At 43.7% G+C, this 24,886-nt stretch overlaps 1 protein-coding gene across 1 annotated transcript in view; it reads left to right on the forward strand.

Annotated features, from left to right (window-relative positions):
* LOC129854870 (protogenin B-like) overlaps positions 1-24,886 on the forward strand; it is a 40,461-nt gene that overhangs the window by 11,543 nt on the left and 4,032 nt on the right. Inside the window, 14 exon segments of the mRNA XM_055921996.1 lie at positions 173-288; positions 2,024-2,183; positions 2,845-3,092; positions 6,840-7,004; positions 7,295-7,600; positions 10,230-10,418; positions 19,885-19,980; positions 20,189-20,375; positions 20,663-20,790; positions 21,158-21,328; positions 22,275-22,463; positions 23,003-23,126; positions 24,064-24,211; positions 24,379-24,486. Coding sequence (XP_055777971.1) covers positions 173-288; positions 2,024-2,183; positions 2,845-3,092; positions 6,840-7,004; positions 7,295-7,600; positions 10,230-10,418; positions 19,885-19,980; positions 20,189-20,375; positions 20,663-20,790; positions 21,158-21,328; positions 22,275-22,463; positions 23,003-23,126; positions 24,064-24,211; positions 24,379-24,486 — 2,335 coding nt within the window.

Consider the following 24,886-nt stretch of genomic DNA (forward strand, 5'->3'; position numbering starts at 1 on the left):
ATCATATTTTTTTTGTGTTGTATGTGATTTTATTATTGTTATAAAAAATATCTAGAAAAATGTATTTTCTGAAGGAAAATGTGGGCTTCAGCGTTCTAAAAGTACTGTTTGTACTGTAAAGTGTGTTGTGTTTTAATCCATTAAAAAAGAAAGTTTTATTTGTGTTTGACAGTGGAAACCTGGTGATCAGTGATGTGAAGCCTCAGCACAGTGGAGTCTACCTCTGTAGAGCCACCACCCCAAGAACACGCAACTACACCATCGCCGCTGCCAACCTCACCGTGCTAGGTAAACTACTATATACTGATCCAACAATGTGTTTCAGCTGAAATGGGAGAATATTGCTCTGGGTTTCGGTCTAGTGGTTACAGCCACTGAGTGGTTCCTCAATATGCATACTACCTAGCGTGCTCCCCACTCTCATGCTCCAAGTGTATTCTCCGAGGACGTTCTCTTGAGTACGTTCTTGTGAGGACGAGAGTTTGGAGAACACATGAAACATTCCATTTGAGCAGCACTCCCTCTACTGTATTACCTCACGCTGAGCAGCACTCCCCCTACTGTATTACCTCACGCTGAGCAGCACTCCCCCTACTGTTTTACCTCACGCTGAGCAGCACTCCCCCTACTGTATTGCCTCACGCTGAGCAGCACTCCCCCTACTGTATTACCTCACGCTGAGCAGCACTTCCCCTACTGTATTACCTCACGCTGAGCAGCACTCCCCCTACTGTATTACGTCACGCTGAGCAGTACTCCCCCTACTATATTACCTCACGCTGAGCAGTACTCCCCCTACTGTATTACCTCACGCTGAGCAGTACTCCCCCCTACTGTATTACCTCACGCTGATCAGCACTCCCCCTACTGTATTACCTCACGCTGATCAGCACTCCCCCCTACTGTATTACCTCACGCTGAGCAGCACTCCCCCTACTGTATTACCTCACGCTGAGCAGCACTCCCCTTACTGTATTACCTCACGCTGAGCAGCACTCCCCCCTACTGTATTACCTCACACTGAGCAGCACTCCCCCTACTGTATTACCTCACGCTGAGCAGCACTCCCCCTACTGTATTACCTCACGCTGAGCAGCAATCCCCCTACTGTTTTACCTCACGCTGAGCAGCACTCCCCCTACTGTACTACCTCACGCTGAGCAGCAATCCCCCTACTGTATTACCTCACGCTGAGCAGCACTCCCCCCTACTGTATTACCTCACGCTGAGCAGCACTCCCTCTACTGTATTACCTCACGCTGAGCAGCACTCCCTCTACTGTGTTACCTCATGCTGAGCAGCACTGAGCAGCAGCTAACGGTAGTAGCTAGCCAGTTAGATCTATTGACTTACTATTGACCTACGACCTACGCACACTACAATGGGTATTGTAGGCAGATAACCATGGCAACAGTAACACCGCATGTATTTATTAATGTATCAAGATAAAATATTGTAGTCAGGCAACCTAGGAGATGTGAATAGGCAAAATTGCATTCGAAGACAGAGTGTATTTTTCTCTCGCTTCAGCTCAAATAATGGCCACCATTGATTGCAAGAAAACATTCTTAATTTTTACGTGGTTGCGTCATATTTCTTTGCGTACTCTCCGTTGAAGCATCGATGCTTCAAAATATCTACAAATGGAGTACGCGTTCGAGAAGTGCCCTCCGTGCGTCGTTTCGCATACTTTGATTTAGACTCGTACTTCCGACCCTCCCGTACTCCCAATTTGCGTACTCGGAGCACAGTAGTATGCATTTTGAGAAACACCCCACAGCCTTTGGCGTATGTATGTCTGTGTGAGTGTGGGTTCAAACCCCGGTCCCACTGTTTACACTTCCTAATGCTTCCTGTCTCTATCCACCAATAAAAAGTACAAATGTAAGAATATTCGTGCCATTCTTAAGAGTTTTCGTAACGTGTCGTAACCTATCAATAATACGGCACAAATAGATTGGATGTGTATAGCACAGTTATATTAAATAGTAAAAGGGGGATACACATCTTGTTCTGCCTCTAGAGCCCCCATCACTGGTGGAGAGACCCGAGAGCCAGACCCGTCCCAGAGCTGGCACTGCCCGCTTCATGTGCCAGGCTCAGGGGGTGCCCCCGCCACGCATCTCCTGGCTGAAGAACGGAGAGGAGATACACCTGAACGGCAGGATCAAGATGTACAACAGGTACAGTCACACCTGAACAACTCACTACTAAAGCTCAAATGAACACTTCACATTTTAAAATGGGATATTCAAAGAATAGGATATCACTTTGTTTATTCAACGTGTCGGCCACAAATAGCGTTCATCGGAGGGTTTCTCTTTTCTTTGACGATAGCATCACATTATTTCCACGCACCTGCAACAGGATAACACAGATGTTCAAGTGCTTTTTTTAAATGTATTTTGAATTAGAACAAACCATTTTTTTTTATTGTCCACTCAATATGGAAATGTGTCTTTGACTTCACAATAACACGATTGACATAAAGAAAACCATAAAAGATGTCAATGTGTCAGTCAAATGATCTCCAAGAATGGTTTGTTGTAATAATAGTGAAGCTGTTCTCATCAAATCGAATGTTATTTGTCAAATGCGTTGAATACAACAGGTGTAGACCTTACAGTGAAATGCTTACTTACCAACAATGCAGTTTTATGTAGTTCAAATGGCGACGTGTCAGGCCATCATTGTAAATAATCATTTGTTCTTAATTGACCTGCCTGGTAATACATTTAAAATAATAATAATAATAATACAAGTATTAATTTAAGCTTGATGGCATTGTACACATACCATTAATAAAGACTATACCGAAGTTCATGACTCTGTTTCCCTCCACAGTAAATTGGTGATCACTCAGATCACAACGGAGGACGATGCCATTTACCAGTGTGTGGCGGAGAACGAACAGGGCAGTGTTCTGTCCCTGGCACGCCTCATCGTGGTGATGTCTGAGGACCGGCCCAGCGTTCCCAGGAACATCCACGCCGAAACCATCTCCTCCTCAGCCATCCTACTGGCCTGGGAGAGACCCATCTACAACGCTGACAAAGTCATCGCTTATTCTGTACACTACATGAAGGCTGAGGGTAAATGTATTGTTATAAGCATGCACGAGCCTTTATAATGTCTGATTATAACGCTGACAAAGTCATCGCATACTCTGTTCACTACATGAAGGCTGAAGGTAGGACTAAAGACAGGGTGAGGGAGAGGTAAAGACAGGGTGAGGGAGAGGTAAAGACAGGGTGAGGGAGAGGTAAAGACAGGGTTATGGAGGAGTAAAGACAGGGTGATGGAGGAGTAAAGACAGGATGAGGGAGAGGTAAAGACAGGGTGAGGGAAGAGTAAAGACAAGGTGATGGAGAGGTAAAGACAGGGTTATGGAGGAGTAAAGACCGGGTGAGGGAGGGGGTTAAAGACAGGGTGAGGGAGTACTAAAGACAGGGTGATGGTGGAGTAAAGACAGGGTGATGGAGGAGTAAAGACCGGGTGAGGGAGGGGGTTAAAGACAGGGTGAGGGAGGAGTAAAGACAGGGTGAGGGAGGGGGGTAAAGACAGGGTCAGGGAGGAGTAAAGACAGGATGAGGGAGGAGTAAAGACAGGGTGAGGGAGGAGTAAAGACAGGGTGATGGAGAGGTAAAGACAGGGTGATGGAGAGGTAATGACAGGGTGATGGTGGAGTAAAGACAGGGTGATGGAGGAGTAATGACAGGGTGAGGGAGAGGTAAAGACAGGGTGAGGGAGGAGTAAAGACAGGGTGAGGGAGGAGTAAAGACAGGGTGAGGGAGGGGGGTAAAGACAGGGTGAGGGAGGAGTAAAGACAGGGTGAGGGAGAAATTAGCAATATGCCATTTTACAGGATATGACAAAAGTAATGTCCACAAGCCACAAATCTCTGGTCTCCCTCGAAAAAAAGATGTCTCCTCTCTCTCTCTCTCTCTCTCTCTCTCTCATAAATTTTTGTAGACAATTAAAATATGGTTTGATATGCGTCTAATGAAATCACTGGGGAGCATTACAGTTGTGGACATCGCTTTTTTTCAGACATTCATAAAATTTGTTCTTGTTGTACCAATATGTTAAAGGCAACGATTGGTCACTGAGAAATGTTGAAAATGGTGGTTGAACTTTTTGAACTTCACCATGAAGGTATTGAAAGGAGTGAAAAGGGGAGTCCAGTCCACCTCAATAGGTGATGGAGGCAGGCAGGCAGCGCTCTAACCTCTACGGCTCTAGTAGTCTAACGTGTGACCAGCTTTCCTTGGAGGCCATCTGTTGTAGCCAATGCTGAGGTCAAGGTTTTATCAGGAAGAATGGCAAGCTCACCAAAATAAGCCATGGCCTGCCACTGTCCGCCCTCAACCTTCTCAATCTCTCGCTGCATGCTCTTAAAGGAACAGGACACAGTTTTTGAAGTGTCGTAAGCTTGGATGGCCTTGAAATAGGATTTACGACTTAGGGAATAGGATTTAGGGAATAGGATTTAGGGAATAGGACTTAGACAACAGATTTAGGACTTACTGTAGGGTATAGGATTTATGATTTATGAAATAGGATTTAGGGAATAGGATTTAGGATTTAAGGAATAAGATTTAGGGAATAGGATTTAGGGAATAGGACGTAGGACTTAAGGAATAGGATGTAGGACTCAGGGAATGGGATTTAGGGAATAGGACTTAGGCAACAGGACTTAGGCAATAGTCCTTAACAAAGTTTTCTACACGCCACATTTCCCGCGCCCGCCGAACGGACGGGGATTCGGCACTGGGCTCTTCCCTCTTTGCTTGCCGCTACTGAGGGAATCCTGGTTAATTTATTTTCCTCAGCTTAGTAATATGCTTAAATTCAGCGGCTTGTCTCGTCTGATCTGAGGTCGTAGTCAAAATGAATGGAGTGTGGCCATGCGCCCGGGTTCACCTTCTCAATCCGGTTCAGCTCAGCGGTCGGAGCTCTGCGGCCCAAACCTAATCCCCAGCGCTACCCCGGGAACCGCATGCGTAATGCGGGCAGCACGGAGAGACAGAGTAGGAGGCAAGGAGGCGGCCTGCGACTGCCCCAGCCACGGAAACCCGGGGGTTCCGATTGATGGCAAAGCAACTCTCATACAGGCGTAGCCCCAGGAGGAACCTGGGGCTGCAAGGTGTGTTTGAAGTGTTGATGATCAATGTGTCGGAGTGCTAGAGGCGTCACTACAGACCCGGGTTTGATCCCGGGCTCTATCACAACCTGCCGTCATCGGGAGTCCCATAGGACGGCATACAATTGGCCCAGCATCGTTCGGGTTAGGGGAGTGTTTGGCCGGGGTAAGCCGTCATTGTAAATAAGAATTTCTTCTTAACTGACTTGCCTAGTTTAATAAAGGTTAAAAAAAACCCATTTAAATAGGATTTAGGACTTAGGGAATAGGATTTAGGGAATAGGATTTAGGACTTAGGGAATAGGACGTAGGATTTAGGGACTAGAATTTAGGGAATAGGACTTATTACTTAGGGAATAGGACGTATTACTAAGGGGATATGACTTATTACTTAGGGAATAGGACGTATTACTCAGGGAATATGACTTATTACTCAGGGAATAGAATTTATTACTCAGGGAATAGGACGTATTACTTAGGGAATAGGATTTATTACTCAGGGAATAGGAGTTATTACTCGGGGAATAGGATTTATTACTCGGGGAATAGGATGTATTACTCAGGGGATTGGTTCCTAGGATTTAGGGAATAGGATTTAGGATTTAGGGAATATGACTTATTACTTAGGGAATAGGATTTAGGATTTAGGGAATAGGATTTAGGGATTAGGACTAATTACTTAGGGAATAGGATTTAGGGAATAGGATTTAGGGAATAGGACGTATTACTTAGGGAATAGGATTTAGGGAATAGGATTTAGGGAATAGGACGTGTTACTTAGGGAAAAGGACTTCGGGAATAGGATTTAGGGAATAGGACGTATTACTTAGGGAATAGGATTTAGGGAAAAGGATTTAGGGAATAGGACGTATTACTTAGGGAATAAGATTTCGGGAATAGGACGTATTACTTGGGGAATAGGATTTAGGGAATAGGATGTATTACTTGGGGAATAGGATTTAGGGAATAGGACGTATTACTTAGGGAATAGGATTTAGGGAATAGGACGTATTACTTAGGGAATAGGATTTAGGGAATAGGACGTATTACTTAGGGAAAAGGACTTCTGGAATAGGATTTATTACTTAGGGAATAGGATTTAGGGAATAGGATTTATCGCTATCTACTACTTGACTTTGTCTATACCAAACAGACCAAACATTTGTAATGTGAGAAGATAATCTAGAAACATCAGTTAACTGACATTGAAACAACATCAATAGCTGACAGTTGCTAAAAACACTTTTTAAAAAGGGGAAAAAAAAATAATAATTCTTTAACTCCTTGTCATTTGGTTTGGACTGTTTGAGGCCAGTGGGCAGGAAAGACATGTCACAGGTTAGGACTGTTTGAGGCCTGTGGGCCGGTTAAGACATGTCACAGGTTAGGACTGTTTGAGGCCTGTGGGCAGGAAAGACATGTCACAGGTTAAGTCTGTTTGAGGCCTGTGGGACGGTTAAGACATGTCACAGGTTAGGACTGTTTGAGGCCTGTGGGCCGGTTAAGACATGTCACAGGTTAGGACTGTTTGAGGCCTGTGGGCCGGTTAAGACATGTCACAGGTTAGGACTGTTTGAGTCCTGTGGGCAGGAAAGACGTCACAGGGAACGTGACTCTGCTCTGCATTAGTTCAATGTCATCTTCCTTGTCACACATTACATTAAAACCTTTTCATTTTCTCCCCTATCCATTCCAGGACTAAACAATGAGGAATACCAGGCGGTGATTGGCAACGACACGACCAGCTACATTATAGATGACCTGGAGCCATCTTGGAACTACTCTTTCTACATGGTGGCTTATATGCCGATGGGAGCTAGTCGTATGTCTGACCGAGTCTGTCAACACACTCTGGAGGACGGTGAGTAAGGTCATACAAGTAGACTGTTGTCATGCCAATGAATAGAATGGAATGGAATTGAGCAGATAACAGGGATTATCAACTAATCCTTTCTGTAACTCACTTGATCACTTCATTTGTATGTGTTTTAAGTTTGACTACATTGCAGTCGGACTGTGCAGAATCACTGATCTACAAATCATCCCAAATAATTGCTCAATATTGGGATTAAGGTTAGAGATTCTGCGCCTCGCCTTGTCTCAAACTGATCCATTCAAATACGATTGAACGTCTCCTCCTGTCCCCTCCAGTGCCCCTGCGAACCCCAGAGCTCAGGCTGACCAGCCATAGCCCTACAGACATCCAGGTTTTGTGGCAGCCTCTACCAACCAAACTGTCCCGTGGTCACATCTGGGCCTATCGTCTGTCCTACCGCACGGCTGCAGACACCACGGTTCTGTCTGTGGAGCTGGCCCAGAACGACACCCAGTACCTCCTGGGAGACCTTCGGCCTGATACCGTCTACCTGTTCCGGATCGCTGCAGCCACCAGGGTGGGGTGGTGTGAACCCTCCTCCTGGACCTCCCACCGCACTCCCAAAACCTCCAGCATCAAAGGTAACTAACATCACATCCTAACCCTCACCCTGAAACCTTCAGCATCAAAGGTAACTAACATCACATCCTAACCCTCACCCTGAACCTCCAGCATCAAAGGTAACTAACATCACATCCTAACCCTCACCCAAAACCTCCAGCATCAAAGGTAACTAACATCACATCCTAACCCTCAGCCTAAACCTCAAGCATCAAAGGTAACTAACATCACATCCTAACCCTCACCCTGAACCAGCATCAAAGGTAACTAACATCACATTCTAACCCTCACCCTAAACCAGCATCAAAGGTAACTAACATCACAGCCTAACCCTCACCCTGAACCTCCAGCATCAAAGGTAACTAACATCACAGCCCAACCCTCACCCTAAACCTCCAGCATCAAAGGTAACTAACATCACATCCTAACCCTCACCCTAAACCTCCAGCATCAAAGGTAACTAACATCACATCCTAACCCTCACCCTGAACCAGCATCAAAGGTAACCAACATCACATCCTAACCCTCACCCTGAACCAGCATCAAAGGTAACTAACATCACATCCTAACCCTCACCCTAAACCTCCAGCATCAAAGGTAACTAACATCACATCCTAACCCTCACCCTGAACCAGCATCAAAGGTAACTAACATCACATTCTAACCCTCACCCTAAACCAGCATCAAAGGTAACTAACATCACAGCCTAACCCTCACCCTGAACCTCCAGCATCAAAGGTAACTAACATCACAGCCTAACCCTCACCCTAAACCTCCAGCATCAAAGGTAACTAACATCACATCCTAACCCTCACCCTGAACCAGCATCAAAGGTAACTAACATCACATCCTAACCCTCACCCTAAACCTCCAGCATCAAAGGTAACTAACATCACATCCTAACCCTCACCCTGAACCTCCAGCATCAAAGGTAACTAACATCACATCCTAACCCTCACCCTGAACCAGCATCAAAGGTAACTAACATCACAGCCTAACCCTCACCCTGAACCTCCAGCATCAAAGGTAACTAACATCACAGCCCAACCCTCACCCTAAACCTCCAGCATCAAAGGTAACTAACATCACAGCCTAACCCTCACCCTGAACCTCCAGCATCAAAGGTAACTAACATCACAGCCTAACCCTCACCCTGAACCTCCAGCATCAAAGGTAACTAACATCACAGCCTAACCCTCACCCTAACCCTCCATCACACAGCATGTAAAAGTTTTCAGATATATATCCTATTCTTATTTTTTTTTAAGTGACTCCAAAATGACACAATTTAACATGAATTTCTAATGCATTTTAACAGACGCTATTCTTCAGAGTGATTTACAGAAGCAATTAGGGGTTAAGTGCTTTGCTCAAGGGCGCATCAACAGATTTTTCTTGAACCTACTCAGCTCGGGGATTCGAACCAGTGACCTTTCAGGTACTGGCCGTTATAACGTTCTTAACTAGTAGGGTGCCTTCCGCACACCAACATTTTAAACACATGTAGTCATTGCGTCCTACAACTATGGGACCAACTACTAAACTTTTGACTTCGTTAATACACATATAAGTAAATTTGTCCCAATACTTTTGACACCTTTAAATGGAAGGGGGGAAAAAGTGCTTTAATTTCCAAACGGTAAAACAGATATATGTGTGAAAATACCCCCCGTTCTGTAGTCGCCTCATATGAAACATTTGATCTCAAATCCAAAATGCTGGAGTATAGAGACAAATTAAAAGTTTTAGCTTCACTGTCCAAATAAATAACACAGGGTGAGCGTAGCAATTATGAAGATTTAAAGATATGTAGTCGTTTTTATTTGTTTTTGGGTGGGACATCGGAAGTGTGCTTGAAAATATATCTATTGTATTGTTTTTTAGGGAATGCCTTCTTCAGGATTTGAACAGGAAGGAGGATTTAGCCGTTCTAACAGACAGAAAGGTCCTGCTGTAGACTTTGGGCAGTCAAACTGTGCAGAACACGGCTGTCAGTCAGGGAGAATAGATGGGGGTCGCTCCTACAGGCATTTCTATACACCCGCATTAACATCTGCTAAATATGTGTATGTGACCAATACAATTTCACATTGATTTGATATGAGTGTGGGTGTGTCAGTGGGTGTGTCAGTGTGTGTGGGTGTGTCAGTGTGGGTGGGTGGATTAGTGTGTGGGTGGGTGGGTGGGTGGGCCAGTGTGTGTGTGTGTGTGTGTGTGTGTGTGGGTGGGTGGGTCAGTGTGTGGGTGGGTGGGCCAGTGTGTGTGGGTGTGTCAGTGTGTGTAGGTAGATCAGTGTGTGGGTGGGTGGGTGGGTGGGTGGGTGGGTGGGTGGGTCAGTGTGTGGGTGGGTGGGTGGGTGGGCCAGTGTGTGTGTGGGTGTGTCAGTGTGTGCGGGTGGGTGTGTCAGTGTGTATATGTATGTGTGGGTGTCTGGCTTGTGGGGTAGGGGTAGTGGTAGGGGTTGTTGGTTGGCTTTCATTGTAGACAGAAGGTGCATCTTAAATGGCACCCTATTCCCTATATAGTGCACTACTTTTGACCAGGGCTTATACAGTGCACTATTTTTGACCCCAGACCTATTTGAGACGCAGCCAGTATGTGTCCTTCATCATCCTCTTCATACCTGTTCTCCTTCCTGTGTCCCCACAGTGCCACCTGCCCCACTGCTGCAGCAACTGGAGCCGCTCAACTGCACCTCCATCTTGGTTCGATGGCAGCCATCTCCAGGCCCCGTGGTCGTCCAGGGTTACCGGCTCTGTTACCATGAGGAGGGTCAACCAGAACAGCCCTCCATCCAGCTCCAGCCTGAGGACACAGAATACACCATCAGTGGTCTGGGTAAGTGATGATTAGATATAGGTATAGATACTGTAGGTATAGATTGGGTAGAGGTAGAGGTAGAGGTGGGTAGAGGTAGAGGTGGGTAGAGGTAGAGGTGGGTAGAGGTAGAGGTGGGTAGAGGTAGAGGTGGGTAGAGGTAGAGGTGGATAGAGGTGGGTAGAGGTAGAGGTGGGTAGAGGTAGAGGTGGGTAGAGGTAGAGGTGGGTAGAGGTGGGTAGAGGTAGAGGTGGGTAGAGGTAGAGGTGGGTAAAGATGGGTAGAGGTGGGTAGAGGTGGGTAGAGGTAGAGGTGGGTAGAGGTAAAGGTGGGTAGAGGTGGGTAGAGGTAGAGGTGGGTAGAGGTGGGTAGAGGTGGGTAGAGGTAGAGGTGGGTAAAGATGGGTAGAGGTGGGTAGAGGTAGAGGTGGGTAGAGGTAAAGGTGGGTAGAGGTGGGTAGAGGTAGAGGTGGGTAGAGGTGGGTAGAGGTAGAGGTGGGTAGAGGTAGAGGTGGGTAAAGATGGGTAGAGGTGGGTAAAGGTGGGTAGAGGTAGAGGTGTGTAGAGGTAGAGGTGGGTAGAGGTAGCGGTGGGGGTAGAGGTGGGTAGAGGTAGGTAGAGGTAGAGTTTTGAGTGGCTGTAGGGACATCAACAGGTTACAAAGGGTAGAATCAGATATAGGAGGACAGCCATGGAACGGAGGGAGGGAACAGTAGTGGCCCCTAAAGCTGAGGAATATATTGCATGGCCTTATTTTTCTAAATGTAGTGACATCTTTTAGTGTCCCCTTGCCCTTTCTATCGGTCCGTCCCCAATTAGTATGGGCTCTCCTACACAGACCTCCCTCGCCTCCCCAGCCCCCCTGTCCAGTCCCAAGTTCCTCCCCCAATCCCTCTCCATCCATAGCCTGGTCTCAGATCTGTTTGTGCTTTCTTACCAACTCCTATGGTCATTATCATATTTGGCATCACAATGATCACAATGAGAAGACAACACCAACAGATCTGGGACCAGGCTAGTCCAGCCCCTGTCCAGTCCCCTCCTCAGTGGCTCCCCCTCCCCAGTGTTGTGTGAGCAGCAAAGCCTCCAAGGGGTTAAAGGTCAGGGCCCAGATGTCCTTCTTCCCACCACTGTTTCCCATGGATCTCATCCCAGGCCTGCATACATTATCACTGGCTATTGTGCTATAGCTGCAGGGCCGCTGGGCCAGAGCTGCCCTATGACACCCTGGCCACCAACCCCCCTACCCGTAACCCTGACTAGCACCCCCTCTACAGCTGGACAGGGGGACCACCACACCCCACAGCCCCCTGGGATTGGCCAGAGCTGGACAGACCTATGACCTATGGTTGTGAGACAGTGGACTTGGATTAGAGAATTGCCATGTCTGCCCCCCCCCCCCCTCCCCCCATTACACAATGGCCTGCTGTCTGTGTTGTCCAAATAGTGATGGCCTGCTGTCTGTGTTGTCCAAATAGTGATGGCCTGCTGTCTGTGTTGTCCATGTAAATAGTGATGGCCTGCTGTCTGTGTTGTCCATGTAAATAGTGATGGCCTGCTGTCTGTGTTGTCCATGTAAATAGTGATGGCCTGCTGTCTGTGTTGTCCATGTAAATAGTGATGGCCTGCTGTCTGTGTTGTCCATGTAAATAGTGATGGCCAGCTGTCTGTGTTGTCCATGTAAATAGTGATGGCCTGCTGTCTGTGTTGTCCATGTAAATAGTGATGGCCTGCTGTCTGTGTTGTCCAAATAGTGATGGCCTGCTGTCTGTGTTGTCCAAATAGTGATGGCCTGCTGTCTGTGTTGTCCATGTAAATAGTGATGGCCTGCTGTCTGTGTTGTCCATGTAAATAGTGATGGCCTGCCGTCTGTGTTGTCCATGTAAATAGTGATGGCCTGCCGTCTGTGTTGTCCATGTAAATAGTGATGGCCTGCTGTCTGTGTTGTCCATGTAAATAGTGATGGCCTGCTGTCTGTGTTGTCCATGTAAATAGTGCCCAACAGATGCAGAGGAGTCCATGGGATTGTGAAATAGTCTCTAGACTGATAGAGATCAGATAGATTTGATAAGATCTGGATCTAGGCTTTAAATTCCCATTTATTCTAACAAGTAAAGGATAAATCCCGTAGTAAATCAACAGATTTATCTAGAAGGATTCAAACATTATAGGAATCAAATGTTATAGGAATCAAACGTTATCTGAATCAAACGTTATATGAATCAAATGTTATAGGAATCAAACGTTATATGAATCAAAGGTTATAGGAATCAAACGTTATCTGAATCAAACGTTATAGGAATCAAACGTTATCTGAATCGAACGTTCTAGGAATCAAACGTTATCTGAATCAAACGTTATAGGAATCAAACGTTATCTGAATCGAACGTTCTAGGAATCAAACGTTCTAGGAATCAAACGCTATCTGAATCAAACGTTATAGGAATCACTACTTGCACATTCGTCTTCTGCACATTTGTCACTCCAGTGTTTAATTGCTATATTGTAATTACTTCGCCACTTTGGCCTATTTATTGCCTTAACTCCCTTATCTTACCTCATTTGCGCACACTGTATATAGACTTTTTCTATTGTGTTATTGACTGTATGTTTGTTTATTCCATGTGTAACTGTGTTGTTGTTTGTTTTATCTTGGCCAGGTCGCAGTTGTAAATGAAAACTTGTTCTCAACTAGCCTATCTTGTTAAATAAAGGTGAAATTAAAAAATGAAAATAAATCATATGAATCAAACATTATAGGAATCAAACATTTTAGGAATCAAACGTTATAGGAATCAAACGTTTTAAGAATCAAACGTTTTAGGAATCAAACGTTATAGGAATCAAACGTTATAGGAATCAAACGTTATATGAAGCAAACGTTTTAAGAATCAAACGTTATAGGAATCAAACGTTATATGCTCATGATGAGTTAAGGTTACATACTGGGCAAGTGTCTCAACACTAGCATTCTATTCTTACTTGTGTCTCAGCCTTCCTCCAGGCCTAACCGACATGTCTGCAAGTTGAAAGGTAGACAGAAGGGTGGAGGGGGCAGCCAGGTGGAGAGTAGGAGGGTGGAGGGGCAGCCAGGTGGAGGGTAGACAGAAGGGTGGAGGGGCAGCCAGGTGGAGAGTAGGAGGGTGGAGGGGCAGCCAGGTGGAGGGTAGACAGAAGGGTGGAGGGGCAGCCAGTTGAAACAAAAGTTACTGAGGAGTTGAAACAAAGGGGCCCTTCTCTCCACTCCACTCCTCTCCTCTCCTCTCCATCCACTCCTCCTCTCTTTTATCCTATCTTCTTCTCTTCTCCTCTCCCACAATCCTGAAGCCCAGATTCCTTCTGTGACCCCTGACCCTAGTCACCCCTCCCCCCGATCTCAGGGGCCCTTGATCCCAGCAGCTGAATGCTCCCCCTGGCCCCCCAGCCCCAGCCGAGCCCCCTGGCCACCATTTCCCCACCAGCACACAATGGATCTGGACACACACACCACCTCCCTCCACCCCTCTCCACTGGTCAATACCCAGAACCTAACCTTTCACACCAAGAGACATAAAACAAATCCTTAATGCTCCCTTAAATACAGCGTTATTTACGAGGTGGTGGCCATGTCGATGGTGGGTTTCAAAGTGAAAGACACTGAATTAAATTGCACAGTTTTTAAGCGAAAGGGTAATAACCTGTTTTAACTATATAAACCTTGTTTTATATTTTGTCTATTTCCTACCAAGAATTTCTCTGAATTGATTTGTTGCAGAATCCTACTCATGTGGTTAGCAGAGGTTGGGTCAGAAAGTAAACAGAAATGTCAAGCCTAATTTTCATCAATGCTTTTCAATGAGAAATTTGAGTTTACTTCCTGAAATGAATTAATTGAAATGGAACTGTCCCCAGCCCTGGTGGTTATATATAACTAGTTAAAATAGTTCTATATACAAAACAGTCCTATACAACTAGTTAAAATAGTTATATTTACAAAACAGTCCTATACAACTAGTTAAAATAGTTCTATATACAAAACAGTCCTATACAACTAGTTAAAATAGTTCTATATACAAAACAGTTCTATACAACTAGTTAAAGTAGTTCTATATACAAAACAGTTCAATACAACTAGTTAAAGTTGTTCTATATACAAAACAGTCCTAGAAACACCTAATTTCCCCCCTGACCCCCCCCCCCCCCCCCCCCCCCCCCCTCCTTCAGCTTGCCTCTTCACAGCTGCTGTTTCTACTATTTATATGGTATAGCACCGTATAGCACCGCCTAGTGGCCATGTTCTCCTCTGTGTAGAGTTGACTTTGCAGTAACAGCATGGATGAACGTCAACCCTAGTTCATCTAGCAGAGCATGAGGACTAAGTAGATAATTTATTTATTTTGGGATGAAGAGACACAGTCAGTACTGTCTGTTATAGGGTTCAGTCGAAACTCCTCTGTTTCTGAAGGTCTACAGGCAGACTGTGGGTTCATTCTAAAGCTATATATACAGGAATATAAAAGCTCTCTCCCTCTCTGCTCTGTGACAACATATGATAGATAAACTTGGGGTCAAGGGGCACACGAGAGAGCCTCTCTGTGTGAATGGGGAACAGACAGCAGAAACCAAGAGGTTAACGTTGCCCTCCAGCACTTAACTGTCCTCCTAATCTGTTGGAGACTAGTCCTTTAACTGAAAAGGGAAACTTGAAATCAGATCCGCTTTAGCCGATATCCGCATAGAGGTCGGAAGTGGAACTGCATTAGATCTGTCAAATCCACAAGCGGCTCCCTCCATTATACCTAAAGCGGACATTGCTATTGGCTGCACGGAGTCGCATTAAGAGAAATCCCATGCAGCCTTGTTAACAAATTGGAACACTGGATTGTGAGATCTAATCTACACCTCCATTAGGATGATAGAAGTAATCTACACCTCCATTAGGATGATAGATGATAGATGTAATCTACTCCTCCATTAGGATGATAGATGATAGATGTAATCTACACCTCCATTAGGATGATAGATGTAATCTACTCCTCCATTAGGACGATAGATGTAATCTACACCTCCATTAGGATGATAGATGATAGATGTAATCTACTCCTCCATTAGGATGATAGATGTAATCTACACCTCCATTAGGATGATAGATGATAGATGTAATCTACACCTCCATTAGGATGATAGATGTAATCTACTCCTCCATTAGGATGATAGATGTAATCTACACCTCCATTAGGATGATAGATGTAATCTACACCTCCATTAGGATGATAGATGATAGATGTAATCTACACCTCCATTAGGATGATAGATGATAGATGTAATCTACTCCTCCATTAGGATGATAGATGTAATCTACTCCTCCATTAGGATGATAGATGTAATCTACACCTCCATTAGGATGATAGATGTAATCTACACCTCCATTAGGATGATAGATGTAATCTACACCTCCATTAGGATGACAGATGTAATCTACTCCTCCATTAGGATGATAGATGTAATCTACTCCTCCATTAGGATGATAGATGTAATCTACACCTCCATTAGGATGATAGATGATAGATGTAATCTACTCCTCCATTAGGATGATAGATGATAGATGTAATCTACTCCTCCATTAGGATGATAGATGATAGATGTAATCTACACCTCCATTAGGATGATAGATGTAATCTACTCCTCCATTAGGATGATAGATGTAATCTACACCTCCATTAGGATGATAGATGATAGATGTAATCTACTCCTCCATTAGGATGATAGAAGTAATCTACACCTCCATTAGGATGATAGATGATAGATGTAATCTACTCCTCCATTAGGATGATAGATGTAATCTACTCCTCCGTTAGGATGATAGATGTAATCTACTCCTCCATTAGGATGATAGATGTAATCTACACCTCCATTAGGATGATAGATGTAATCTACTCCTCCATTAGGATGATAGATGATAGATGTAATCTACTCCTCCATTAGGATGATAGATGTAATCTACACCTCCATTAGGATGATAGATGTAATCTACACCTCCATTAGGATGATAGATGATAGATGTAATCTACTCCTCCATTAGGATGATAGATGTAATCTACTCCTCCGTTAGGATGATAGATGTAATCTACTCCTCCATTAGGATGATAGATGTAATCTACTCCTCCGTTAGGATGATAGATGTAATCTACTCCTCCGTTAGGATGATAGATGTAATCTACTCCTCCATTAGGATGATAGATGTAATCTACACCTCCATTAGGATGATAGATGATAGATGTAATCTACACCTCCATTAGGATGATAGATGTAATCTACTCCTCCATTAGGATGATAGATGTAATCTACTCCTCCATTAGGATGATAGATGTAATCTACACCTCCATTAGGATGATAGATGTAATCTACTCCTCCATTAGGATGATAGATGATAGATGTAATCTACTCCTCCATTAGGATGATAGATGTAATCTACTCCTCCGTTAGGATGATAGATGTAATCTACTCCTCCATTAGGATGATAGATGATAGATGTAATCTACTCCTCCATTAGGATGATAGATGTAATCTACACCTCCATTAGGATGATAGATGTAATCTACACCTCCATTAGGATGATAGATGTAATCTACACCTCCATTAGGATGACAGATGTAATCTACTCCTCCATTAGGATGATAGATGTAATCTACTCCTCCATTAGGATGATAGATGTAATCTACACCTCCATATGGATGATAGATGTAATCTACTCCTCCATTAGGATGATAGATGATAGATGTAATCTACTCCTCCATTAGGATGATAGATGTAATCTACTCCTCCATTAGGATGATAGATGTAATCTACTCCTCCATTAGGATGATAGATGTAATCTACACCTCCATTAGGATGATAGATTATAGATGTAATCTACACCTCCATTAGGATGATAGATGTAATCTACTCCTCCATTAGGATGATAGATGTAATCTACTCCTCCATTAGGATGATAGATGTAATCTACACCTCCATTAGGATGATAGATGTAAATTACACTTCCATTAGGATGATAGATTATAGATGTAATCTACACCTACATTAGGATGATAGATGTAATCTACACCTCCATTAGGATGATAGATGTAAATTACACCTCCATTAGGATGATAGATGGTAGATGTAAATTACACCTCCATTAGGATGATAGATGTAATCTACACCTCCATTAGGATGATAGATGGTAGATGTAATCTACACCTCCATTAGGATGATAGATGTAATCTACTCCTCCATTAGGATGATAGATGGTAGATGTAATCTACACCTCCATTAGGATGATAGATGTAATTTACACCTCCATTAGGATGATAGATGTAATCTACACCTCCATTAGGATGATAGATGGTAGATGTAATCTACACCTCCATTAGGATGATAGATGATAGATGTAATCTACACCTACATTAGGATGATAGATGTAATCTACACCTCCATTAGGATGATAGATGTAATCTACACCTCCATTAGGATGATAGATGGTAGATGTAATCTACACCTCCATTAGGATGATAGATGATAGATGTAATCTACACCTCCATTAGGATGATAGATGGTAGATGTAAATTACACCTCCATTAGGATGATAGATGTAATCTACTCCTCCATTAGGATGATAGATGGTAGATGTAATCTACACCTCCATTAGGATGATAGATGATAGATGTAATCTACTCCTCCATTAGGATGATAGATGTAATCTATTCCTCCATTAGGATGATAGATGTAATCTACTCCTCCATTAGGATGATAGATGATATATGTAATCTACTCCTCCATTAGGATGATAGATGTAATCTACACCTCCATATGGATGATAGATGATAGATGTAATCTACTCCTCCATTAGGATGATAGATGATATATGTAATCTACTCCTCCATTAGGATGATAGATGTAATCTACTCCTCCATTAGGATGATAGATGATATATGTAATCTACTCCTCCATTAGGATGATAGATGTAATCTACACCTCCATATGGATGATAGATGATAGATGTAATCTACTCCTCCATTAGGATGATAGATGATATATGTAATCTACTCCTCCATTAGGATGATAGATGATATATGTAATCTACTCCTCCATTAGGATGATAGATGTAATCTACTCCTCCATTAGGATGATAGATGATAGATGTAATCTACTCCTCCATTAGGATGATAGATGATATATGTAATCTACTCCTCCATTAGGATGATAGATGTAATCTACACCTCCATATGGATGATAGATGATAGATGTAATCTATTCCTCCATTAGGATGATAGATGTAATCTACTCCTCCATTAGGATGATAGATGATATATGTAATCTACTCCTCCATTAGGATGATAGATGTAATCTACACCTCCATTAGGATGATAGATGTAATCTACTCCTCCATTAGGATGATAGATGTAATCTACTCCTCCATTAGGATGATAGATGTAATCTACACCTCCATTAGGATGATAGATGATAGATGTAATCTACACCTCCATTAGGATGATAGATGATAGATGTAATCTACTCCTCCATTAGGATGATAGATGTAATCTACTCCTCCATTAGGATGATAGATGTAATCTACACCTCCATTAGGATGATAGATGATAGATGTAATCTACTCCTCCATTAGGATGATAGATGATAGATGTAATCTACTCCTCCATTAGGATGATAGATGTAATCTACACCTCAATTAGGATGATAGATGTAATCTACTCCTCCATTAGGATGATAGATGATAGATGTAATCTACTCCTCCATTAGGATGATAGATGTAATCTACTCCTCCATTAGGATGATAGATGTAATCTACTCCTCCATTAGGATGATAGATGTAATCTACACCTCCATTAGGATGATAGATGTAATCTACACCTCCATTAGGATGATAGATGTAATCTACACCTCCATTAGGATGACAGATGTAATCTACTCCTCCATTAGGATGATAGATGTAATCTACTCCTCCATTAGGATGATAGATGTAATCTACACCTCCATATGGATGATAGATGTAATCTACACCTCCATTAGGATGATATATGTAAATTACACCTCCATTAGGATGATAGATGGTAGATGTAATCTACACCTCCATTAGGATGATAGATGATGGATGTAATCTACACCTCCATTAGGATGATAGATGTAATCTACTCCTCCATTAGGATGATAGATGATAGATGTAATCTACTCCTCCATTAGGATGATAGATGATAGATGTAATCTACACCTGCATTGCTTGCATTGCTTGGGTTTTAGGCTGGGTTTCTGTACAGCACTTTGTGACATCAGCTGATGTAAGAAGAGCTTTATAATTAAATTTGATTGATTGATTGTGACTGATAGTGGACATCTCAGCATTTTGTTAGCCCAATTGTTTTAAGCTATTATGGTGGTCAGTTGATAATAAACAGAAAATGTCTAATTTATTTACACTTATTTTATTTATTAATCTACAATTTATTGTTTTCCAGACCCAAGGAGGAAGTACCAGGTGAAACTGTTGGCATTAAGCCTTGTAGGAGATGGTTACCAGGCCGACCAGACACTCAGCACCCCAGGATGTGTGTGTAAGTACACAAAGAAATCAGATAAATTCTTACTATTGATCTGCTTCAGCTTCTGTTCATCCTGAATATCTACATTGGCCTCTAACACATCTCTCACTACCATAAAAAGACTTCTAGACAGCTGAAGCAAGTGCACACATTTTCTTCTGCAAATGTACCTTTTCTAATTGTGACTAAAAAAATGTGTGCATCTGTGTGTGTCTTGTAGCAATCCGAGACCACCCGGTGGCCCAGCCTCCAGCCCCGGACCATGTGAGAGCGGTGGCTAACAGCTCGTCAGCGCTGTACCTGCGTTGGAGCCGTCCCGCCTTCGCCTCTAGGAAGGTTGTCAGCTACACAGCTCGCTGTACACCTGTGGGCCTGATGAACGCATCAGCTGTACGCTACATACAGACGTGAGTTCATGACCAGTTCTGCAACAGAACCGCTCGAGTTCAAGACACGTATGATGTTTATACCTGTATACTGGGGTCTGTTGAAGTAGAAGAAGAATGTTTTACTACTACTTTAATACTAACAATATTACTTTACTGCTACACTATCATCCATTGTCCTTTTTCAGATCATTGAACATTTATATTACATGTGGTAATTTAGTTCTACACTTAGTTTCTAAGACTGAAAATCAAGATTGTTTTTGACACAGTTGTTGGATTGAACCTGTCATGATTGTCCTCGTCAGTACCAATCAGACTGTGGTGATACAGGGTCTGGAACCCAACACACGCTATGAGTTAGTGGTGCGTCTCCATGCCGACCAGCTGTCCAGTCCCTGGAGTTCTGTTGTCCACCAGAGGACCCTTCCTGCAGGTGAACAATCATCTTCTGATCTTTCTCTGACTATCATCTCCCAAGGGTAACCAGGGTAACCAGGGTAACAAGGGTAACCAGAGTAACAAGGGTAACAAGGGTAACCGGAGTAACCAGGGTAACCAGAGTAAGAAGGGTAACCAGAGTAACAAGGGTCCTCTATCTATAGATCATGAAGCAGTCTAATTAACTTTTTTTTTAAAGACATCAACAGTAGAGCTTCCTTCCCAGTCTACCCAAGCTGGGCTCCAACCAAGGACCCCTCTGCACACAACAACACTCACCTATCAAAGCCGACCGTACTAGATGACGGACCAAGATACTTTTAAACTAAAGAGACTCAAAATGACCCTTTTCTGTTTATCAGCGCCCAGCCATCCACCCGAAGGTGTGAGGGTGTCTCTGATTGAGGACGGCACAGCCCTGGTTTCCTGGAAGGAACCAGAGGAGAACAACCTGGCAGTGACACACTACACCATCCTGTACGCCTCACAGAGGGCCTGGCTGGCCGGACACTGGCAAACACTGCAGAGGGAGGGTGAGTATGGACACTGGCAAACACTGCAGAGGGAGGGTGAGTATGGACACTGGCAAACACTGTAGAGGGAGGGTGAGTATGCACACTGGCAAACACTGCAGAGGGAGGGTGAGTATGGACACTGGCAAACACTGCAGAGGGAGGGTGAGTATGGACACTAGCAAACACTGCAGAGGGAGGGTGAGTATGGACACTGGCAAACACTGCAGAGGGAGGGTGAGTATGGACACTGGCAAACACTGCAGAGGGAGGGTGAGTATGGACACTGGCAAACACTGCAGAGGGAGGGTGAGTATGGACACTTGGAAAACACTACAGAGGGAGGGTGAGTATGGACACTGGCAAACACTGCAGAGGGAGGGTGAGTATGGACACTGGCAAACACTGCAGAGGGAGGGTGAGTATGGACACTAGCAAACACTGTAGAGGGAGGGTGAGTATGGACACTAGCAAACACTGCAGAGGGGGGGTGAGTATGGACACTGGCAAACACTGCAGAGGGAGGGTGAGTATGGACACTAGCAAACACTGCAGAGGGAGGGTGAGTATGGACACTGGCAAACACTGCAGAGGGAGGGTGAGTATGGACACTAGCAAATACTGCAGAGGGAGGGTGAGTATGGACACTAGCAAACACTGCAGAGGGAGGGTGAGTATGGACACTGGCAAACACTGCAGAGGGAGGGTGAGTATGGACACTGGCAAACACTGCAGAGGGAGGGTGAGTATTTTGCAGAGGGACAGCTCGATTTTGACCTCTCATCTCTTAAACCCTTTTCGACATAACTGAGCCGAGCTGAGCTGAGCTGGGCTGCCCTGGTTACACATCCACCGTGGTTACTGTAACCGTGCTGGAAAAGACAATGTAAAAAGAACAGGCTAAACCAACACAGTACGTACATCTTATTCAGCGCTCTCTAACACCAGTCCTGTCTTTCCCCTACAGGAAGTAACACCGTGGTACTGCTGGAGCGTCTGGAGCCTGGTAACGTCTACCTGGTGAAGATCTCTGCCTCCAACCTGGTGGGAGACGGGCCCTTCTCTACCACTGTGGAGCTGGCCCTGGGTCCTGGGCCTAGACACAGAGGGAAGAGCCCCAGGCATTCAGACAGCGGATCCTCCTCGGACACTACAGGTTACTATGGTCACACGGGCAGCAGGTAGCCTAGCAGTTAAGAGCGTTGGACCAGTAAAGGAAAAGTTGCAGGTTCGAATCCCCTAGCCGGCAAAAAAAATCAGCCGTTCTGCCCTTGATCAAGGCAGTTAACCCCCAACAACAACTGCTCCCCGCGCGCTGATGACATCGAATAAGGCAGCTCCCCGCACCTCTCTAATTCAGAGGGGTTGGGTTAAAATGCGGAAGACACATTTCGGTTTGAATGCATTCAGTTGTACAACTGACTAGGCATCTCCCTTTCCCATGGAGTGTTGTTGGACTGGGGAGATATTTGAATGTTGATAATACTGCTGTTGGAGAAATATAAACTGAACCAGTACAGTATATAGCATCACACAAATTATATTTTTGACTTTGTCTTGTCTCAATGCTAATAGGCTGGTCCTAGATCTGTCAGTGGTGTATAGCTAACAGCTGTATAGTTCCAGTAGCCTATAGTACTATAGTACCAAAGTGAGATTTCTCCTGTGTAACAGTATGCCTTTTGTTTGTCTCAGTGTTCTCTGATGGCCTATACCACATGGACCAGAAGTCCATAACAGGCATCATGGTGGGGGTCTGCATCACTCTGGCTTGTATCGCCATCTGTGCCCTCATACTCATCAACAAAGGCAGATCCAGGTACATATCTATACTATTCTTCTTCTTTTATAGTAATCTTCTTCTTCCTTTATAGTAATCTTCTTCTTCCTTTATAGTAATCTTCTTCTTCCTTTATAGTAATCGTCTTCTTCTTTTATAGTAATCTTCGTCTTCTTCTTTTATAGTAATCTTCTTCGTCTTCTTCTTTTATAGTAATCTTCTTCGTCTTCTTCTTTTATAGTAATCTTCTTCGTCTTCTTCTTTTATAGTAATCTTCTTCTTTTGTAGTAATCGTCTTCTTCTTTTGTAGTAATCGTCTTCTTCTTTTGTAGTAATCGTCTTCTTCTTTTGTAGTAATCGTCTTCTTCTTTTGTAGTAATCGTCTTCTTCTTTTGTAGTAATCGTCTTCTTCTTTTGTAGTAATCGTCTTCTTCTTTTGTAGTAATCGTCTTCTTCTTTTGTAGTAATCGTCTTCTTCTTTTGTAGTAATCGTCTTCTTCTTTTGTAGTAATCGTCTTCTTCTTCTTTTGTAGTAATCGTCTTCTTCTTCTTTTGTAGTAATCGTCTTCTTCTTCTTTTGTAGTAATCGTCTTCTTCTTCTTTTGTAGTAATCGTCTTCTTCTTCTTTTGTAGTAATCGTCTTCTTCTTCTTTTGTAGTAATCGTCTTCTTTTGTAGTAATCGTCTTCTTTTGTAGTAATCGTCTTCTTTTGTTGTAATCGTCTTCTTTTGTTGTAATCGTCTTCTTTTGTTGTAATCGTCTTCTTTTGTTGTAATCGTCTTCTTTTGTTGTAATCGTCTTCTTTTGTTGTAATCTTCTTCTTCTTCTTTTGTTGTAATCTTCTTCTTCTTCTTTTGTTGTAATCGTCTTCTCATACTCCATTTACTCACTATGATACATCAGCCATTTTTGGAAGACATCTCTTCAAGCAGATTATTTCATATTGTCCACTAACTTCTACTCTTTACTCCAATAGGAAATCGTCCCTCTGTAAGATCATGGACGTAGTGAACGGTGAGAGACCCCATGGTCCACGTGCTGGTTTGGCCCTGGCCAATGAACACCAGGCTGACAACATAGAGGCCCTGATGCCTGTGATGGCACAACACTTCATTGATGCCAAGGTGAGACATGGCTCCACAGACACGGGCCATGAGTGGTATGAGAATGTATTTAAGCTATCACTATGACAACCTTTATGATGCCATGATAAGGTTTTATGCTGGTTGTCAACGTCTTTTTAGCAACCAGCAACAGACCTCTTTATCTGTTTGTAACATCTCTGTTTCAGGGTGGTTGTAACCTGGCGATTAGTAGAACAGGTCCAGTCAATGGCAGCAGGCGCGGTAAGAGATGGCAATTCTTCAAGAGGGAGAGACGTAATACAAATACAAGCCAGGTAAAGTCTTCAGACGGGAACTTGATGCTATTAGAGAGCCTATCCTCAACATCAATACTGAACCGAAATATATTTTTTAAACGCAACATGCAACAATTTTACCGAGTTACAGTTCATAGAAGGAAATCAGTCAATTGAAATAAATTCATTAGGCCGTAATCTATGGATTTCACATGACTGGGCAGGACTGGGCCTGGGAGGGCATAGCCAATCAGAATGAGTTTTTCCTTACAAAAGAGCTTTATTATAGACAGAAATACTCCTCAGTTTCATCAGCTGTCAAGGGTGGCTGGTCTCAGACGATCCCGCAGGTGAAGAAGATAGATGTAGACGTCCTGGGCTGGCGTGCTTACACATGGTCTGCGGCTGCCAAATTCTCTAAAATGACGTTGGAGGCAGT

This window comes from Salvelinus fontinalis, chromosome 5 (genome assembly GCF_029448725.1).
Source record: "Salvelinus fontinalis isolate EN_2023a chromosome 5, ASM2944872v1, whole genome shotgun sequence".
NCBI lineage: Eukaryota > Metazoa > Chordata > Actinopteri > Salmoniformes > Salmonidae > Salvelinus > Salvelinus fontinalis.